General features: G+C 42.8%; 2 protein-coding genes across 2 annotated transcripts; both read right to left on the bottom strand.

Moving 5' to 3' along the window:
• Positions 1-3,977: 3,977 nt before the first annotated feature.
• LOC120456018 lies at positions 3,978-10,248 on the bottom strand. The gene is made up of 3 exons (XM_039642582.1): positions 9,990-10,248; positions 4,775-5,659; positions 3,978-4,638 (listed from the first exon to the last, which is right to left on the bottom strand). Exons 2-3 carry the CDS (start codon positions 5,643-5,645, stop codon positions 4,088-4,090), a joined length of 1,422 nt encoding a protein of 473 aa, XP_039498516.1. The 5' UTR covers positions 5,646-5,659; positions 9,990-10,248; the 3' UTR covers positions 3,978-4,087.
• Positions 10,249-11,471: 1,223 nt separating this feature from the next.
• LOC120456265 (V-type proton ATPase subunit d 1) lies at positions 11,472-13,762 on the bottom strand. Its single transcript, XM_039642989.1, has 3 exons — positions 13,395-13,762; positions 12,465-12,973; positions 11,472-12,389 (listed from the first exon to the last, which is right to left on the bottom strand). The coding sequence occupies exons 1-3, from the start codon at positions 13,519-13,521 to the stop codon at positions 11,973-11,975; spliced, it is 1,053 nt and encodes a 350-aa protein (XP_039498923.1). The 5' UTR covers positions 13,522-13,762; the 3' UTR covers positions 11,472-11,972.
• Between the last annotated feature and the right edge of the window lie 816 nt (positions 13,763-14,578).

A 14,578-nucleotide genomic window follows, 5' to 3' on the forward strand; every position in this document is an offset into this window, starting at 1 on the left:
GTTTAGTAGTAGTGCAAATATGCAAACGTTTTTTTAGCCAATGTCCTACATGTGAAGACAAGAAATCTGGCAAACAAATTAAAGCCAAAAAGAGCAGTACGAAATAGTCCAAGCACATTTGCAATCTTTACATCATTTTTTATAGTGGCACGCATATTAATGGAATTCCATTTTATAATGCCAACGGTCCAACTTAATTGCTCAACTATTAACACACACTTTAAACATTTTGTATACATTTAAATACCTTATTTTACACTTACCCTCCTTTGTGATAGTCTTATAGTTGCTTCTTACCAAACCTTCCACCAACAATATAGGTATTAATATATTTTTCCTATATTAACTGCAATTTACAACAAAGCAATGTGAGAGCTTTTTGTAAGATGTGCACCTTTGGAGCTGCTGCTCGTTTGGCTTTTGCTGAACTATACGTATATATTGATACATACAAAATAATTGTCTAGCGCCGAGTATTTTTTGCGCGTCTATGATCAAGAATAAGCAAATAAGTATTTAACACTTCTAAATGTCGTGTGGTAAAAATACCGAAAATACACTGAAACCACCAGCACTACATAAATAACACACATAATACAACAGTTACCATCTGAACGAAGAAAAATATTCTATATAAAAAAAAGTTACAGCAAATGGCTTACTACACACAGAATATTCAATATTAATAACTTACGAATGCTAGCAAGGGACCGCATGACGCGAAACCGGAAAACCAGGAAAATTGGTAAAAAAAAAAAAACTATTAATGTGAAATCTTCTATGACATTGTAGGAGGAGGCAAAGTAAATCCAATACCCTATAAGTTTTCCCGATTGCTTTTGTAATTTCGTCGGTCGTCGGAACTCGAGGCACTCAGGCAAATACCATAATGAGCTTAAGAAAAGCTTGCAATACTGTATTGAAATGGAACTGGCAAAAAAAAATGGATTTTAAAACTTCTTGGCGGCTGCTATCACAAACTAAGAAAATTTACAAAAGAAATAACGGCCAAGCGACGAAGCAACACGATTTTCACAACATTTTTTTATTAATTGTTTTTGAATATTTAAGTCAGACTTTTCAATTGCAAAGTGCTCTTTTTTGTTAATGTTAGTTCTCTATTACTTTATGTTCTAGATGAATACAACTTTTCGAGCTACGCTAAGTATATTCAGTGCATTTTGACAGCTGGTTAAATTATTAATTGGCCTTGTTATTTTTGTTGGTAACCGCCTTTAACTGACGTTGTAATACCTGGCAAAGTTTTTGGTAGGAAGGCGGTCTTAAAAAACCAAATACAAAAGAAAACAAAACAAAGAATAAGTCATATATTCCACCACAATCTTTTGGGCTGCACAAGCGGCAGCAACAACAAATATCTTAGGTACACAAAGTCAAGAACAAGAAAACTTAAACAAATTGAAAAAAAGAACACACTCAGCTCAGCCACACAAACTCCCCATGCTCACTCTCCTGTCAAACATTTGAACAATATGGAAAATGCCGGCAAGGAATGGAGAATTGTATTGCTCAACACGAGAAGACATTGGATGTATTCGGGGGAATGAGACGATGAGTTATGTGCCAGCTATCTAAGTACTTGGCCAGACTTGATCGAAGCTTTCAGTAAACGGGAGCGCTAGAATTGAAAAAAAAAACGCAAAAAAAAAAACAGAAAATACTGAACGGAACGGAACAACGAATCGTGAATGACCTAAGTTGGAGATTAAGTGCAAGTGAAGCGAAAGCGTATGACACCACATCAAATATCCTGAACCTCTTTCGACCATAACTGCAAACCAAATGAGTGCGCTGAACTCAGCTGAAAGTCCAGTGGCCAAGAGGCTTAAGGAATATATTTAACTGGATGAGATTTAATGGGGCAACGAAATCGATTGTCGTCGAGAGGCAACAGAAACTGGACATAAGCTGGGTCAAGGGAATGAATCCAAGGACCTGGGGACACTCTAACGGACAGAATCACTTCGGAACTTCAACCACTACCTACTACTTCAAAATCGAGACTGATTTTACTGCTCCCTCAACAGCACACAAACAAAGTATACATACAAAGTAAAAATCCAAAATCGGAAGAATATCACAACCTGACAACATGAATTTCAACTTTCCTAACCCATTTCGCGTACACTATCAACACAATAATTTAAGATTACATTTACAAGTTATATGACCTGTCGGTTGAATAAGGTCGAATATACAAGAAACTACTTGAATACAAATATATATCTTATATAATTATATACCCCTCTTATATATATACATATATGTATACAAAATATATACCATGAAATATTTACACACAAGTTTTACTCCGTGCCATTTGAGTGCGATAAGTTAAGTTGAACCAAACTTTATACGAATTTCGGACAAGTTCAGCGGCATTTTTATGGGAATCCATTTGACTAATAGTTAACTTGTTCTTATATATCATTTAAGTGTGATACGCGAACGGAGGTTTAGTTATAGAAAGCCAACTGGAGCTCCCTACAATCTTGTCATTTATTTTGTGCCCATCCCTCTTTTACTCCGTTCGAATTAAATCAAAATCAATGTTCCCAAATAGTATAATTTTTACCTTACAAAATTGTTTACAAATCAAAAGACGCCGTAGTTGTTTCTATTATACACGAATATACACTATGAATACTTGAAATTTTTTGATGTACGTTAAACATTTATGATATGTGTGTGTTTGCAGAAACCTCTATTTGTAATTGATATCCATATATATGTATATATATATATATATATAGAACGACAATTTGCTCCTTTCCTGTTTTAATTCCGAGTGATTTTGTAGTTTCCGAGCAAAGCAATTGGTTTAGGTGAGCAAAGGCAAAATGGTTCCACGTGGAAATACTTACAAGTATATTGAATACCACGATTTAGTACGTATGCATAAGCATTTGTATTTCGTATTTTTTTTTTTCGTGAAACCTTCATTCAATCAAATTGAATGGTCACTTTTAACCATAAATAAATATTTTACTCTATGTGTAATTAATTACAGCTTATATTTCTGCGTTAACCGCGGCGAGTCTTTCAATAGGGGAAATGGGGAAGCATGGCAATTAAGGCCAAAGGGATTACGGAGCCGATCCGTACCCATCACGCCCATCACGCATCCGTCCACATAACTGCTGCGCATAGTTTCCAATTAAAAGTTACTCCATCCCGGAATTTGACAAATGGTCCGGCACTTAATCAACGCAGCACCACGACCTCCAAAAATGCTGTTTTCTGCGGCTTAGTCGGGATTCCCGAGCTGAAAGTTATGGCAAGGACCAAGGACGAAGGTGGGTCCCATAAATGACTAATCAAAATGCCAGCGATGCCGGGACCCCGGTAAGAGTAGGAGAATAAAAACTTGGATAACTTATATAGGAAACGGAACTAAAAATTCCTATAGTCATCCCTAACCCAGGAAAGAGGAGTACATTTCGTTGTAATTAACTCCCAGATAAGTTACAAGAATTTCCCATTTCCCATTTGTTCTCCTAACGTGATTTACATAACTCGAGTTTTAAATCACAAATGCAACTCCTGCGACTTGTGGCGAACTTAGGTTCTATCCAGGACCAGCTTCTGTTGTATATCTTGTCAACCCCTTTTGGACTGCGGCTAATTCCACAGTGCAGCTAGAATTTCGATGCGAGTTAGTTCTGATCAAAGTGGAGGACCTGGAATGCAAAACGTGCTACAGGAGCGAAAACAGCAGAGACTGCAAACCTCAATCAAATCAGAAATGTTGGCCGCAAAATCCCGAAAAATGCCAGCATTCCGATTTAGATGTAAATGAAGTCCAGGAACGTAGTGGGTGCCTTCGCAGAAAAAATAAAAACAAAACAACTAGCTTTCTGTTGGGTAGTACAATTTTCATTTTAATTCGTTATAAATTTAAAATAAATTATCGGACCGAATAAATAGGTGAAATAAATATGTGAAATTTCGGGGGCCCTTAAGCGCTACGACCTACGAACTATGAACTACATTTGTTTCGACCAGCTGCGGCGGTACAAGGTATTTACACTGTTGCCCAGCATGTTGGCAAACTCGCGCTGGCCGCTCAGTTGAAAAAATCCAGGATGCCGTTGAGGAGCTCGTAGGCGAATCCTGTCTCATCCTGCGCCTCTGCGACGGCCTTCTTCTTCTTGTTCTTTTTCGCCTTCTTGGACTTCTTGGACTTGGGCGTGGTGGAGTCTTCATCGGCTGCGGCACTTGTTGCCGGAGTGACCGCTGCGACCACTTCTCCCTCAACAGGTGCTGCAGCTGCAGCAGCAGCAACCTCGCCAGCGGCAGGAGCTCCCGTATCATCCTTGCTCTGCACCTGGTCGCCGTTCGTGGAAGTCGCGGTCGCGGCTGCCTGGCCATCGGCAATCACATGCTCGCGGGTTTGGTCGGCAGGAGCAGCCGCTGGCTTCTTAACCGGCTTCTCATCCTCGTCATCGTCGAGCTCGTCCAGAAGTCCGGCCAAACTAAAGCCGCCGTAATCCGCGTCCTCGGGCGCCTCGGCCTCGTCATCATCAGCATAGTCCTCGGTGTCATCGTCGTCATCGGTATCCGCATCCGTATCGCTGTCATAGTCGTCCTCCTCATCCTCATCATCATCGCCACCAGCTATTAAAAATAAAAGTACAAGAGCACGGAGTTAAGTAAAATATTTTAGAATGCGCTAGAGAAGTTCGTCCGACCAGGCGGATACGCAATATATCAAGCCAATATTATGTATACGTATGTGAACAGGCTATCTTACCGGCAAATCCGAAGAGGTCATCATCGTCGTCATCATCGTCATCTGAGCTGGGCTTCACAGGCAACGGCTCCGCCTCGGCCACCCGGACTCCTTCCGGTCCAAACTTGAAGCAGGAGACGCGCAGGGAGGCCTCTACCTCGTCGTCGGCGCGAAGTTCAAAGGCCAGACAGGCCTTGAAGTCCTTGGACTCCTTGGAGCGGGACAGACCATAGACCTTGCCGCAGAACTTGGAGTAGCCGCCGGGGAGGCCCACGCAAATGGGGCGAGCCCGCTTGCTGGAGATGCGGCGGGAGGCCAAGGTGATGTCTCCGTATTTGAGGGACACGCTCATCTCGTCGTTGCCCACATAGGCAATCTTGGCGCAGCCAGGTCCGCTGGGCAGCAGTGGCAATCCGAACTTTCGGCAGCAGTCGCAGTGGCTCTCCGAGCACTTGCAGAACTTGCTGATGGGATTCTCCGGCTTGGCGGTGGTGGGTGCAGTGGTGGGTTTGGCTGCCAGAGTGGTGGCCACCGCCGGAGCAGCTGCCTCTGCGACCTCAGAAACGGTGGCGGCTGGGCCGACAGCTTCTGCAGCGGAAGCCACAGCGTTCGGGGTCTCCACATCACCGCTGGCAATCTCATTGGCACTCTCGTCGATGGGCGAAGCAGGCGTTACGGCATCGACCACTTCATTCGCCACGTCCTCCACCTTGGGTGGCTCCGATTCCGGGGGCGCCACATTAGGATCGATCTCCTCGGGCGGCAGATCCAACTGCTTGAAGTTCTCCGATATCTTGTCCGTGCGCCGGAAGACGGTCTTGGCCTCCAAGTGAAGTATGGAGGCACTGGCCACCAGGAGCAGCATCAGTAGCATGTTCCTTGAGCTGGTCATCTTGTCTTGGGAATCTTTAAGCAAACACGAAAATCTAAGTTAGTACGGTGACCTAATGGAAACAACTGCAGTTTGTATGGTTATTACCACAAAACGTTTGCAACTAACAGACTTGTGCACAAGGTTTGGAATTTATAAACGAATTAAATTAGAGCACTCTTGTTGACTTTGTAAGCCGCATTTTAGGGGCAAAAAACATTTGATCCCAGAACTCACAAAATAAACTACTCGTACACTTTGTGAATGAATATAGTGAAAAATATAGTAAAAATAAATAAAATAAAAAAAATCGAGCTCCATTGCGATTTGCTTTGTTTTTCTGTGCGTAGGCAGAATCCGATTCCGATTCCGAATCTGAATTCGAAATCGGAATTGAAATGGAAATCAAAGTGGAGCGGTTGAGGAAGGTGGGTACAAAACCAAGAGGTATTCCAAAAGTCAACAGCTCGGAAATCGCTTTCAAGTGGCCAGCGATTAAATTTCACCGCATTCTTCCGCCTCGTATTTTGCAAAAGAAATGAATTTAAATAAATATTGACATAATTTCTTTCACTTCTCTTTTCATCTCAGTTTCGGTCTCCTCTTCTTCTCTTCTCTTTTCCCCACTTCCAATTGCAAAGTAAACAAATTAACAGCGAAACCCAATGGCTTTGAAAACTAAAAGCCAAATTTAACAACGCATCGCGAAAAGACAAAAAACGAGAGTGAAATTTCTCTGCAGAGTTATTTAATTGACGAATTGGGTTGGCTCATTAGAATAGCCTCCATATATACTACCTATACATATGTATATACATATGTACCTATGTATGCAACGCACCATCTGTCCACTCTGAAATTCATTCATTTCCTAAGAGCCAACAAGTTGGAGCTCGTTGCCAACTCAAACTGGGCTCTTTTCAGTTTTTTTTTTTTTTTTTTTTGAGTTTTTTTTGGGTGGCAGAGGGAGTCACCGATGGCAAAGTGAAATTTCAGCTATTGACTCATTTACCTCAAGTGCTTAGCGGCGGGGGGAATTTCAGAGCGCCCCAAGATGTCCAAATCAATTAGCGGCTCTTAACTGGAGCTCAACCGCCGGAGAAACCCGAAGGGCTCGGACCAGAGCCAGAACTATTTAAAGATAAATATGCAAAACGTTTCGGATGGGAGTGGGGTGTTGGGTGGGGCAAGACCATCCGAATGAGAATATTTGGCTGCCCTAGAAACTAAACAAAAAACAGTTCGTTAAACTGAATATTGAATTATAATTTCAATTAACGCGTTGAGTGTGGTGATGCTTGAAAAAAGCTCGTTTGTTCCATGCTATTAAACACATTCGTTTTCTTGGGAGAGCTGCTCTTCATTGAGTCTATATGGATTTGACCGATTTGTACCCATATTTTGACTATTAACCTACTGTGTGGATTATTGTTTTCCTTTCCTATCTGTTTCTTTTCTTTCACACTGTTCTCCGAGGACAATTTGTGTAATCTGGCTGGGCCACAGGGGATAATGGTAATTCATTTTTCCATAACCGGCTTATTACCGAGTATTATCTGCGATGCTTGCCGCCCATTCTAATGGTGCCCATTTCCTTACATCATTTCCATTTCCATCATTTGTCTGGTCTGGAAACGGTAAACAACGCACAGAAACCCAGAAATCTCGACCAGCTGAACCTGCTCCACAGCTCAAGAGCTCAACAGCTCCACATTGTTCCACTTTCATTTTTCTGGGCTCCGCCTCCTGCCCTCTTCAACCGTACGTGGCTCGCAGCGTGATATGTGGCATCTGGCATCTGGACATTCCATTCCATTCCATTGATGACCTTCCGCTTGGGCGGAACAACAAACACCATTTGTGACCCAGTTGGTGGCTGTTTGGGCAAAGAAAGTGTGTGTGGCTAAATATGGCAGTGTCCAAAGTCCCATGCCGAGAATGAGTGTCCGTAATAATGCCCACTGGCACTGGCAGTAGCAGTAGCAATATGTGACCACAGTCGAAGTAACTTGGTCGTAATCGCAGGTCGACTTGGAACCGATTCAATGGGCAGGAACAGTGGACACTCCCGACTCCCACAGGCCAACACCTATAACTGGCATTCTATTCTATTCTTCCCAAATAGATTCAAATTTATTTATAATATGCCTCAATTGCGAATAACACACCTAAGAATAAACATAGTAAAGTTAAGCACAGCTTAAGAATACCATAACCTTTTTTTACTACTTCTGAGATTGGGTTTACTTCAGGCTGGACTCACTGTACCCATTCTGCCGATTGCTGCGTGTGTGAAATGCAATCTGCACTTTGGCGTTGCACTGGCTTCATAATAATTTCACCGAAAAGCCGGTCAAAAATTCCAATACGTAATCGAAACGCTCGAAAGTTCAGTTTGGCATATTGCATTTCAAAACGAACAAATTAGAAAAAGCCCACGTGTGTGCTCTCCTCTCACTCCCACTTGTTGTTTGTTTTCAAGCGGTTTCGAATTTTGTCAATAAATTATAACGGTTGTGAAAAGTTATTAGCATTAATTAATTATTAAGCGCATAGGAAAATAGAAAGTGAGACAGTGGTTAGCTGCGTCTGGTGTTTGTGTGTATGTTTTTTTTTGGAAATTATCATAATACAATCAGATTTTTTTTTTGGGTGGAGGGGAGCTTGCTGATCGAAATCGAACTGTTAATTATTCAGTGCGGCAGCGAAAGTGTAAAAGTGATGCAAAAATTTCAAAAGAAAAAAACAGTTTTTTTAAATGATATTCCTTTTTTGCTGTCTCCCATTTTTTGTTGGATATTTGATGCCACGGCATCTGTGCTTCTAAGCCACGTTCGATGATTACGAAACCAGCGAGCTGCGATTATGCTAAACAGTTTGTCAGACTTGTACATCCTTCGGTGTGGTTTATATAACCCCATATATGTTTGTACATATGTACATATGTACATATATATGTATGTAGGCGCTAGACCCCGAAGAAATTTGCATAATTTCGTTCGGGCTTTGTTTTTGTTTTTTTCGACTGCTGTGAGATTTTCTGCCTGATTTGTGTTATTTCTTGGCTCCCTGTGTGTTCATGTGTGTGCTTACCGCTTTCTTCTGCCTGTGTGTGGGTGAAATCGCTGGGCAGAGCAGGCGCAGCAGTAACAACAATAACAACAACAACACAAAGCAAAGAGGAGGTAAAATCAAAGTTACCATAATAATGATGACCATGTCGAGAGACCTATGCCAAAATTAAGGTTAAGTTCTTTAATGCAGCCAGCGGTGAAATTTCTGTTCGCCATGGGCGTGGGTAGTCCAAGCAGAGTGGGGGCAGAAAAAGAGTGGAGAAGGGTCAGAGGCAGGGGCAGGGGCCGGGGAAGCAGTCGGCGTGCGGCGGTCGGCATTTCCGGTCAAGGCTGACCCAATGGACCAGAAAATAAGCACGCTTCGAGCTGAAAACCTTGGATTCCCACAGTCAATGATTGATATTGGTACCGACTTTAAAAATAAGCTGGTAATTACTTTTATTTTATATTTCATCCTGACCGAATATAGTTCTAGGTTTGAGTTATGGAAATGTGAGTATTACCACCTGCTGTAATCATAAAAAAAATATGTGACTTTTCAATAACTTTTTAAAGTCTTTGTAATGAGTATAAATGATTGAAGGAATGAACTTAATGTGTACGCAGTATAGTGGCTCTAAAAGAAACGTAAACATGAAGGTATTTTAGAAAAAAAAATTATCCCTACGTATCTTGGTTTTTTTTTGTTAGGACTACTTCGCCTTTTGACTTTGCGAACGAGAACGGTTATCTGTTCTCCATATCCTGTCGCCTTTATCAATTAGCCACTAAAGGCAACTGAGCCAAAGCTTGGTCTTTCGGACTGTGCCTGTGTTGCGATCGGACGAACAGTTCCACTTTCCAGCACCTGCGACTTTGGACACGGGACGTCGGACGGCGAAGAATGTGGTTGATGATGATGGGTTGGTTGTAGAAAGTAAAACGAAGAACACGAACGCTCGACGCGTCTCTTTTGTTTTGCCAAATTCAAATAAGTTAATGACAAGGCAAGAAGAACGCACAGCAAACAGCAAACAGAAGCAGACGCAGAAGCGGATGGCCAGCCATATATGTACGTACTAAGTAGATGGAGATGTGGGGAGTCGGGTCTTTGAGGGGACATACTCGCAAAGTGGGGGCCAAACTGGTTGACACAATTCCACAATTCAACAATTCCACGCCGACTGGCGGGTTTTACGTGCAATTGCCTCTTTGGCCGTCTTTGGCGTTGGTTTTTCCAACTCCAGCAGCGGTCATCATATTGGCCCACTTCCGTGCCGACCGCATTTCACCTCTTCGCGTATATCTTTACCTATGGGTAGATTATCCTGTTGTCCTGATATCCTAATATCCTGCTATCCAGTGCGCCGTAACTCCAGCTGCTGGTCAGACACACTTCCGCCGTATTGCACTTGGAACACAAAAAAAAACTTTAGCACTCCGTGTGTGAAAAAAAAAAATGGTAAAATAGTTTTGAACTTGGCTTGGCGCGCGTGACGGTTGGTTTTCCCGGTCTGCCAGGAAATCGGAGGCTGCTGCTCTTTATAAGACTGAACTCAACGCTCGGGGACGCGGAACTCGACTGCGCGGACTTAGAGCCACCAGGCCGAGTTATGGGCGATTCCACGGGTCGGTACCCAGCTGATCGAACCAACAACATCAGCTTTCTTTTCGCATCGAACGTGTTCGGGGTTCGTCGGCTGGTCGGTTCTTCTGCTCGTCGGCGGCACCTGCTCCACAGCGACTCCATACGCACTGGGCCAAGATCCGAAGCTATGGCAAAGGCCTAACGGGAATGCACCAATCTACGGGCACGTAGTATGTAGCATGCTGCATGCAATTAACCCACGACACAGAAAGAAAACCTATTGATTTCCTTTTGACTGTGCATAATTAAAGCCGATCTGAAATCCCATCTGCGGCTCATCACTTGACCAACTTGGCCAAGCGCAATCATATATTATGCCCATCCAGCTCAGATAATCAAAGATTGTATCTATATACCGCTTTTTGAATACTTTAAATGACAAGAAATTAACACACTGTATATTCTGTTTTTGAATACAAAGCAGGATTTCTTTGTCTACGCATGAGAATCCCCGGTGAGTAATACTGTTGTAGACGCACCCTGGAAGTACTGAAACCTTGAACTCCGCGAGCAGACAAAGAATATCAGGATATCCTTGAGCACCCACGCCCTGTAGCTACTATCTTCTTTATGAATTGAGTGACAATGTGATGCCATCAATGCCGACAATCATTAATACTGACATTTATCATAAAGTTTAGAAGTGATTCAGAGGTATTACCCAGAATTAAAGAAAATAGTACCACAAGTCAAAGTTATTGTCTTCCCCCTTTAAAAGCCATGTATGTATATGGACTGATTAAAGACAAAAGCCCATTATATTATAAGTACCATCATTTTGCAGAAAAAATATTTTTAGAAATGCTTTCTACGACAACAAACTTGAAATCATTCGATAGCCAATAACTTGTTTGACATCTTATCCAATTTTTATGTAACCCCAAGACGACCCGAGATAGTTTGTCCCAACGATTGGCATTTTAAGTTTAGCTACTTAAGCATTCAAAAGAGAAAATATGTATGAAAATAAGATCAAAAGAAAAATGCTTTTAGATTATGCAAAAAAAAAAAAACAAGAAAGTTGGTATCAATGGTTATCGTTTTAGTAAGAGCTATTAAACAGAGCTATCTTTTCACTAGTCTCTTCTCTTTGACTTGATATTGGCATATATGAGACGCAAATGACAAAGTTATTAGACAGCGACATTTAAGGGAATGTTTGAAAACATGTTTTAATAATTGATTTATCATTCACATATGTAGTTCTTGTATAAGTATGCATTTTCTATATAGTAGTTAACATATGGTGCTGATGTTTCTTTTCTCTACATTCAATTTGAACTGTTTTCGTTCCGTTCGGTAATTATACATATGTACACAAACACGAAGCCCTGAAGGGACATTATGGGTCTCCCGAATACATATTATATAGTTATCTATGGGGTCAATGCTGATAACAATGGGAGGAGCAGCCACGGAAACTGAGAAATCTAGGCTTGGGTCTGAACACTTGACAAAAATTTGCCTGGGCCGGCAATAATACTCGCTACATACAAACATACAGACTCGGTATCATAATATAATATACATTAAACAATTCAATAACAAGGGTAGGGGACAAACAAAAAAAAACGCATATCGAAAGGCAGGAAAAAAAAACATGTAATATTATTTGTATGCCAAATGGTTAGCGATCATCTAGCGCGCTTAGAAAATGGGTATGTAGTTGTCGATCTTTGCGCGGTGCTTCTGGGCAACGCACTCGGCGATCCAGACGATGTTACGGCACTCCTGCTCCTTCAGCTTGAGGTATGCGTAGAAGACTCCGAAGTGGAACTGTTGCAAGAAGGCGTACACGTTCAGCTTCACCTCGTGTTCGAAGAACTTGTCCTCCAGCGTCTTGTCGCCGGGATTGTTGCCGGATCCGTCAAACAGGGCGGCGTACTCCGCGTAATACTCAGCCACGGTCTTCACCTGCTCGTAGTCGTCAGCCCGCGCCAAAGCGGCTAGACCATCGGGGTACATTTTGCCGCAGTTGGGGTACAGCTTGGCACGGTCGTCCTTGGACAGCTCGGTGCCGAAGGAGTTGATGGTAATGATAATTGCACGACGATCGGCCTCAAACTGAAAGTTTTTATTTTGAAAATGAAACAATATGTTAAGTAAATGATATATATGCTTATTAATTTATTCACTTACAGCCAGGATCTCGCACATGACGTCGGCGGTGGCGCCACCCATGTTCTTGCAAAAGTTGTAGAACGCCTCCAGATAGGCCTTGTAAAGGGTGTTACGGATGATCTCGATGTTCATCTCATCCAGATCCTGCTCGGAAATGCAGTCGACGAAGAAGGGCGCCAGAGGCGTGTCCACGAGGACGGCATTGTAGAGCTCAGCGGGAGTGGACGCCACATGGATGGCTTCCATCTGCTCGAAGCTGCCCAGTGGATGGCACTTGGGGATCAGCTCCGAGATGGGTCGCTGGTGCAGCGTTCCGGTGATCAGCAGAATGATGTTGTCGATCATATAGCCGTAGGTAATGAAGTCCAGGAAGTTGGACAGCGGCTCCACAGCGTGGTTCCTCATGTGCTGGAACTCGATGACCAGCTTTTCGCGCAACTTGTCGTCGATAACGGACACCGACAAGGGCGAGGGCTCGTTGGCCAGGAAGCTGCCATAGTCCGTTCCCTGCAGATGCAGCTTGAGGTCTGTAAAATCCAAGTAAAATCAGGTTAAACAAATAATGCTCTACAAAATATGGTGAACTGAAGTACTTGTTCGGACTTTATATTGTCATTATTAGAAAATCATGCTACTTTTTTCCTGAATTCAAATAAATATGGAAAGGTAAAAAATTCGGCAGTGGTTCTAACTATGAGTTCCAATACTTCTGTAAGGAGTCCATGGCTCGCAAAATGGAGTAGATACCAGGTAATTGAGCGGCGGTCAAGTTGAAAATCGAGTTGAAAAACGTCAACAAATCACAAGACAAGCTTACACACACCGGCGCAGAAATACATTAACAGCCGTACATGTATACCCACACGCACGACTCTGTTATCGCTGGTCATGTGACCCAGGGGCGTGTGGGAAAATGGGGTTTACGCTTGCGATGGCGCTGCTACTTACCCTCCAAGGTCTCGCACTGCACCAGGTTAAGATAGTCGGCCTGCTTCAGGATGCCGCACTTGAAGCCGCGGCACAGACCCTCCAGATATCCATTATCGATGTTAAACATAAAGCCCGAGCTGTTCATCTTGATGACACACGCACGCACAAACGCAGAGGAGCTGGCTGGAAGTTGAAGAGGTGGCGAATTGAACTGGATTCCTGCACTTCTGGATTCCTTAATATGGGGCTGCTCTCGCTCGACCGAAAGTTGCGCGAATTGTGTGGTGAAGGGCGTGCAGTTCGATACGGAGCGACGGTGAAAATTCAACCTTTTTTCTCTATCGATCGACAAGTCATATGATTTTCAACTCTTCCTCTTCTTATATTTTTCTCTACCAAATGTCAGCGCAAAAGGGCCTAAAAATGACCAAATGTCAGGTGACAGCGTGCGCATTACAGCACGCTGTTAAGTCATTTGTCATCTGGCAACTCCGCGCAAGCTTGAATATTATTTACAGTTATATTAATATAATAATACATTTTCTATTTTAATACCATAAGTGGACGCGAGCGGTAATAAACACGTTGAGCTGAATAAATGTAAAGGAATGCCGATAAACTAGAAGGTTAGTAACATTTTATACACTTGATACATTTGATACACTCACTATAGCAAATTACAAAAATTCAAAATGTCGTCTTCGAAATAGTTTATTCTGCTCGAATTTTTCGCCCGATATTAAAAAGACTTTGTTGTGCAGTATTTGTGGAATATTTATTTCGTATCATTAAGGAACTACACAAAAGGATATGTATAATAAGCAGACAGTGTGTAATGACAAGTTAGCATGCGTATTCTTAGTCCCTCTTGAATTGGTCGAGATCCTGCCATTTCCGTTCCCGTCTAGCCCTTACCCTCTCCGCCAGGGCAGCCACCTCATCATATGGCTTATAGTAGTAGGCCACGAACATGAAGACCAGCATGTCGACGAACATGAGCCCGGCGAACAGGAAGAACTCGCTGGCCTGAGAGTCGAAGAACTTGAGTTCCGCCACGACCACGACGATGACATTGCCGAAGGCCACCGTTAGCAGCCAGCAGGCCTGGAGGACACTTTTCATGCTTGGCGGCGACTGGGAGTAGGAGAACTCCAGTCCAGTCACCGAAAACATCACCTCGCCGAGGGTCATCACCACGTACT

Source organism: Drosophila santomea, chromosome X (assembly GCF_016746245.2).
Source record: "Drosophila santomea strain STO CAGO 1482 chromosome X, Prin_Dsan_1.1, whole genome shotgun sequence".
NCBI classification, from domain to species: Eukaryota; Metazoa; Arthropoda; class Insecta; order Diptera; family Drosophilidae; genus Drosophila; species Drosophila santomea.

What these genes read in the sequence shown, in the direction of transcription:
- LOC120456018 (XM_039642582.1), bottom strand. Translation starts at nt 5,645, where the DNA reads ATGACCAGCTCAAGGAACATGCTACTGATGCTGCTCCTGGTGGCCAGT. An exon ending in TGACCTCTTCGGATTTGCCG is followed by an intron (nt 4,639 to 4,774) that starts GTAAGATAGCCT and finishes TATTTTTAATAG; the next exon opens with CTGGTGGCGATGATGATGAG.
- LOC120456265 (XM_039642989.1), bottom strand. Translation starts at nt 13,521, where the DNA reads ATGAACAGCTCGGGCTTTATGTTTAACATCGATAATGGATATCTGGAG. An exon ending in GCAGTGCGAGACCTTGGAGG is followed by an intron (nt 12,974 to 13,394) that starts GTAAGTAGCAGC and finishes TGGATTTTACAG; the next exon opens with ACCTCAAGCTGCATCTGCAG. An exon ending in TCATGTGCGAGATCCTGGCT is followed by an intron (nt 12,390 to 12,464) that starts GTAAGTGAATAA and finishes AAAAACTTTCAG; the next exon opens with TTTGAGGCCGATCGTCGTGC.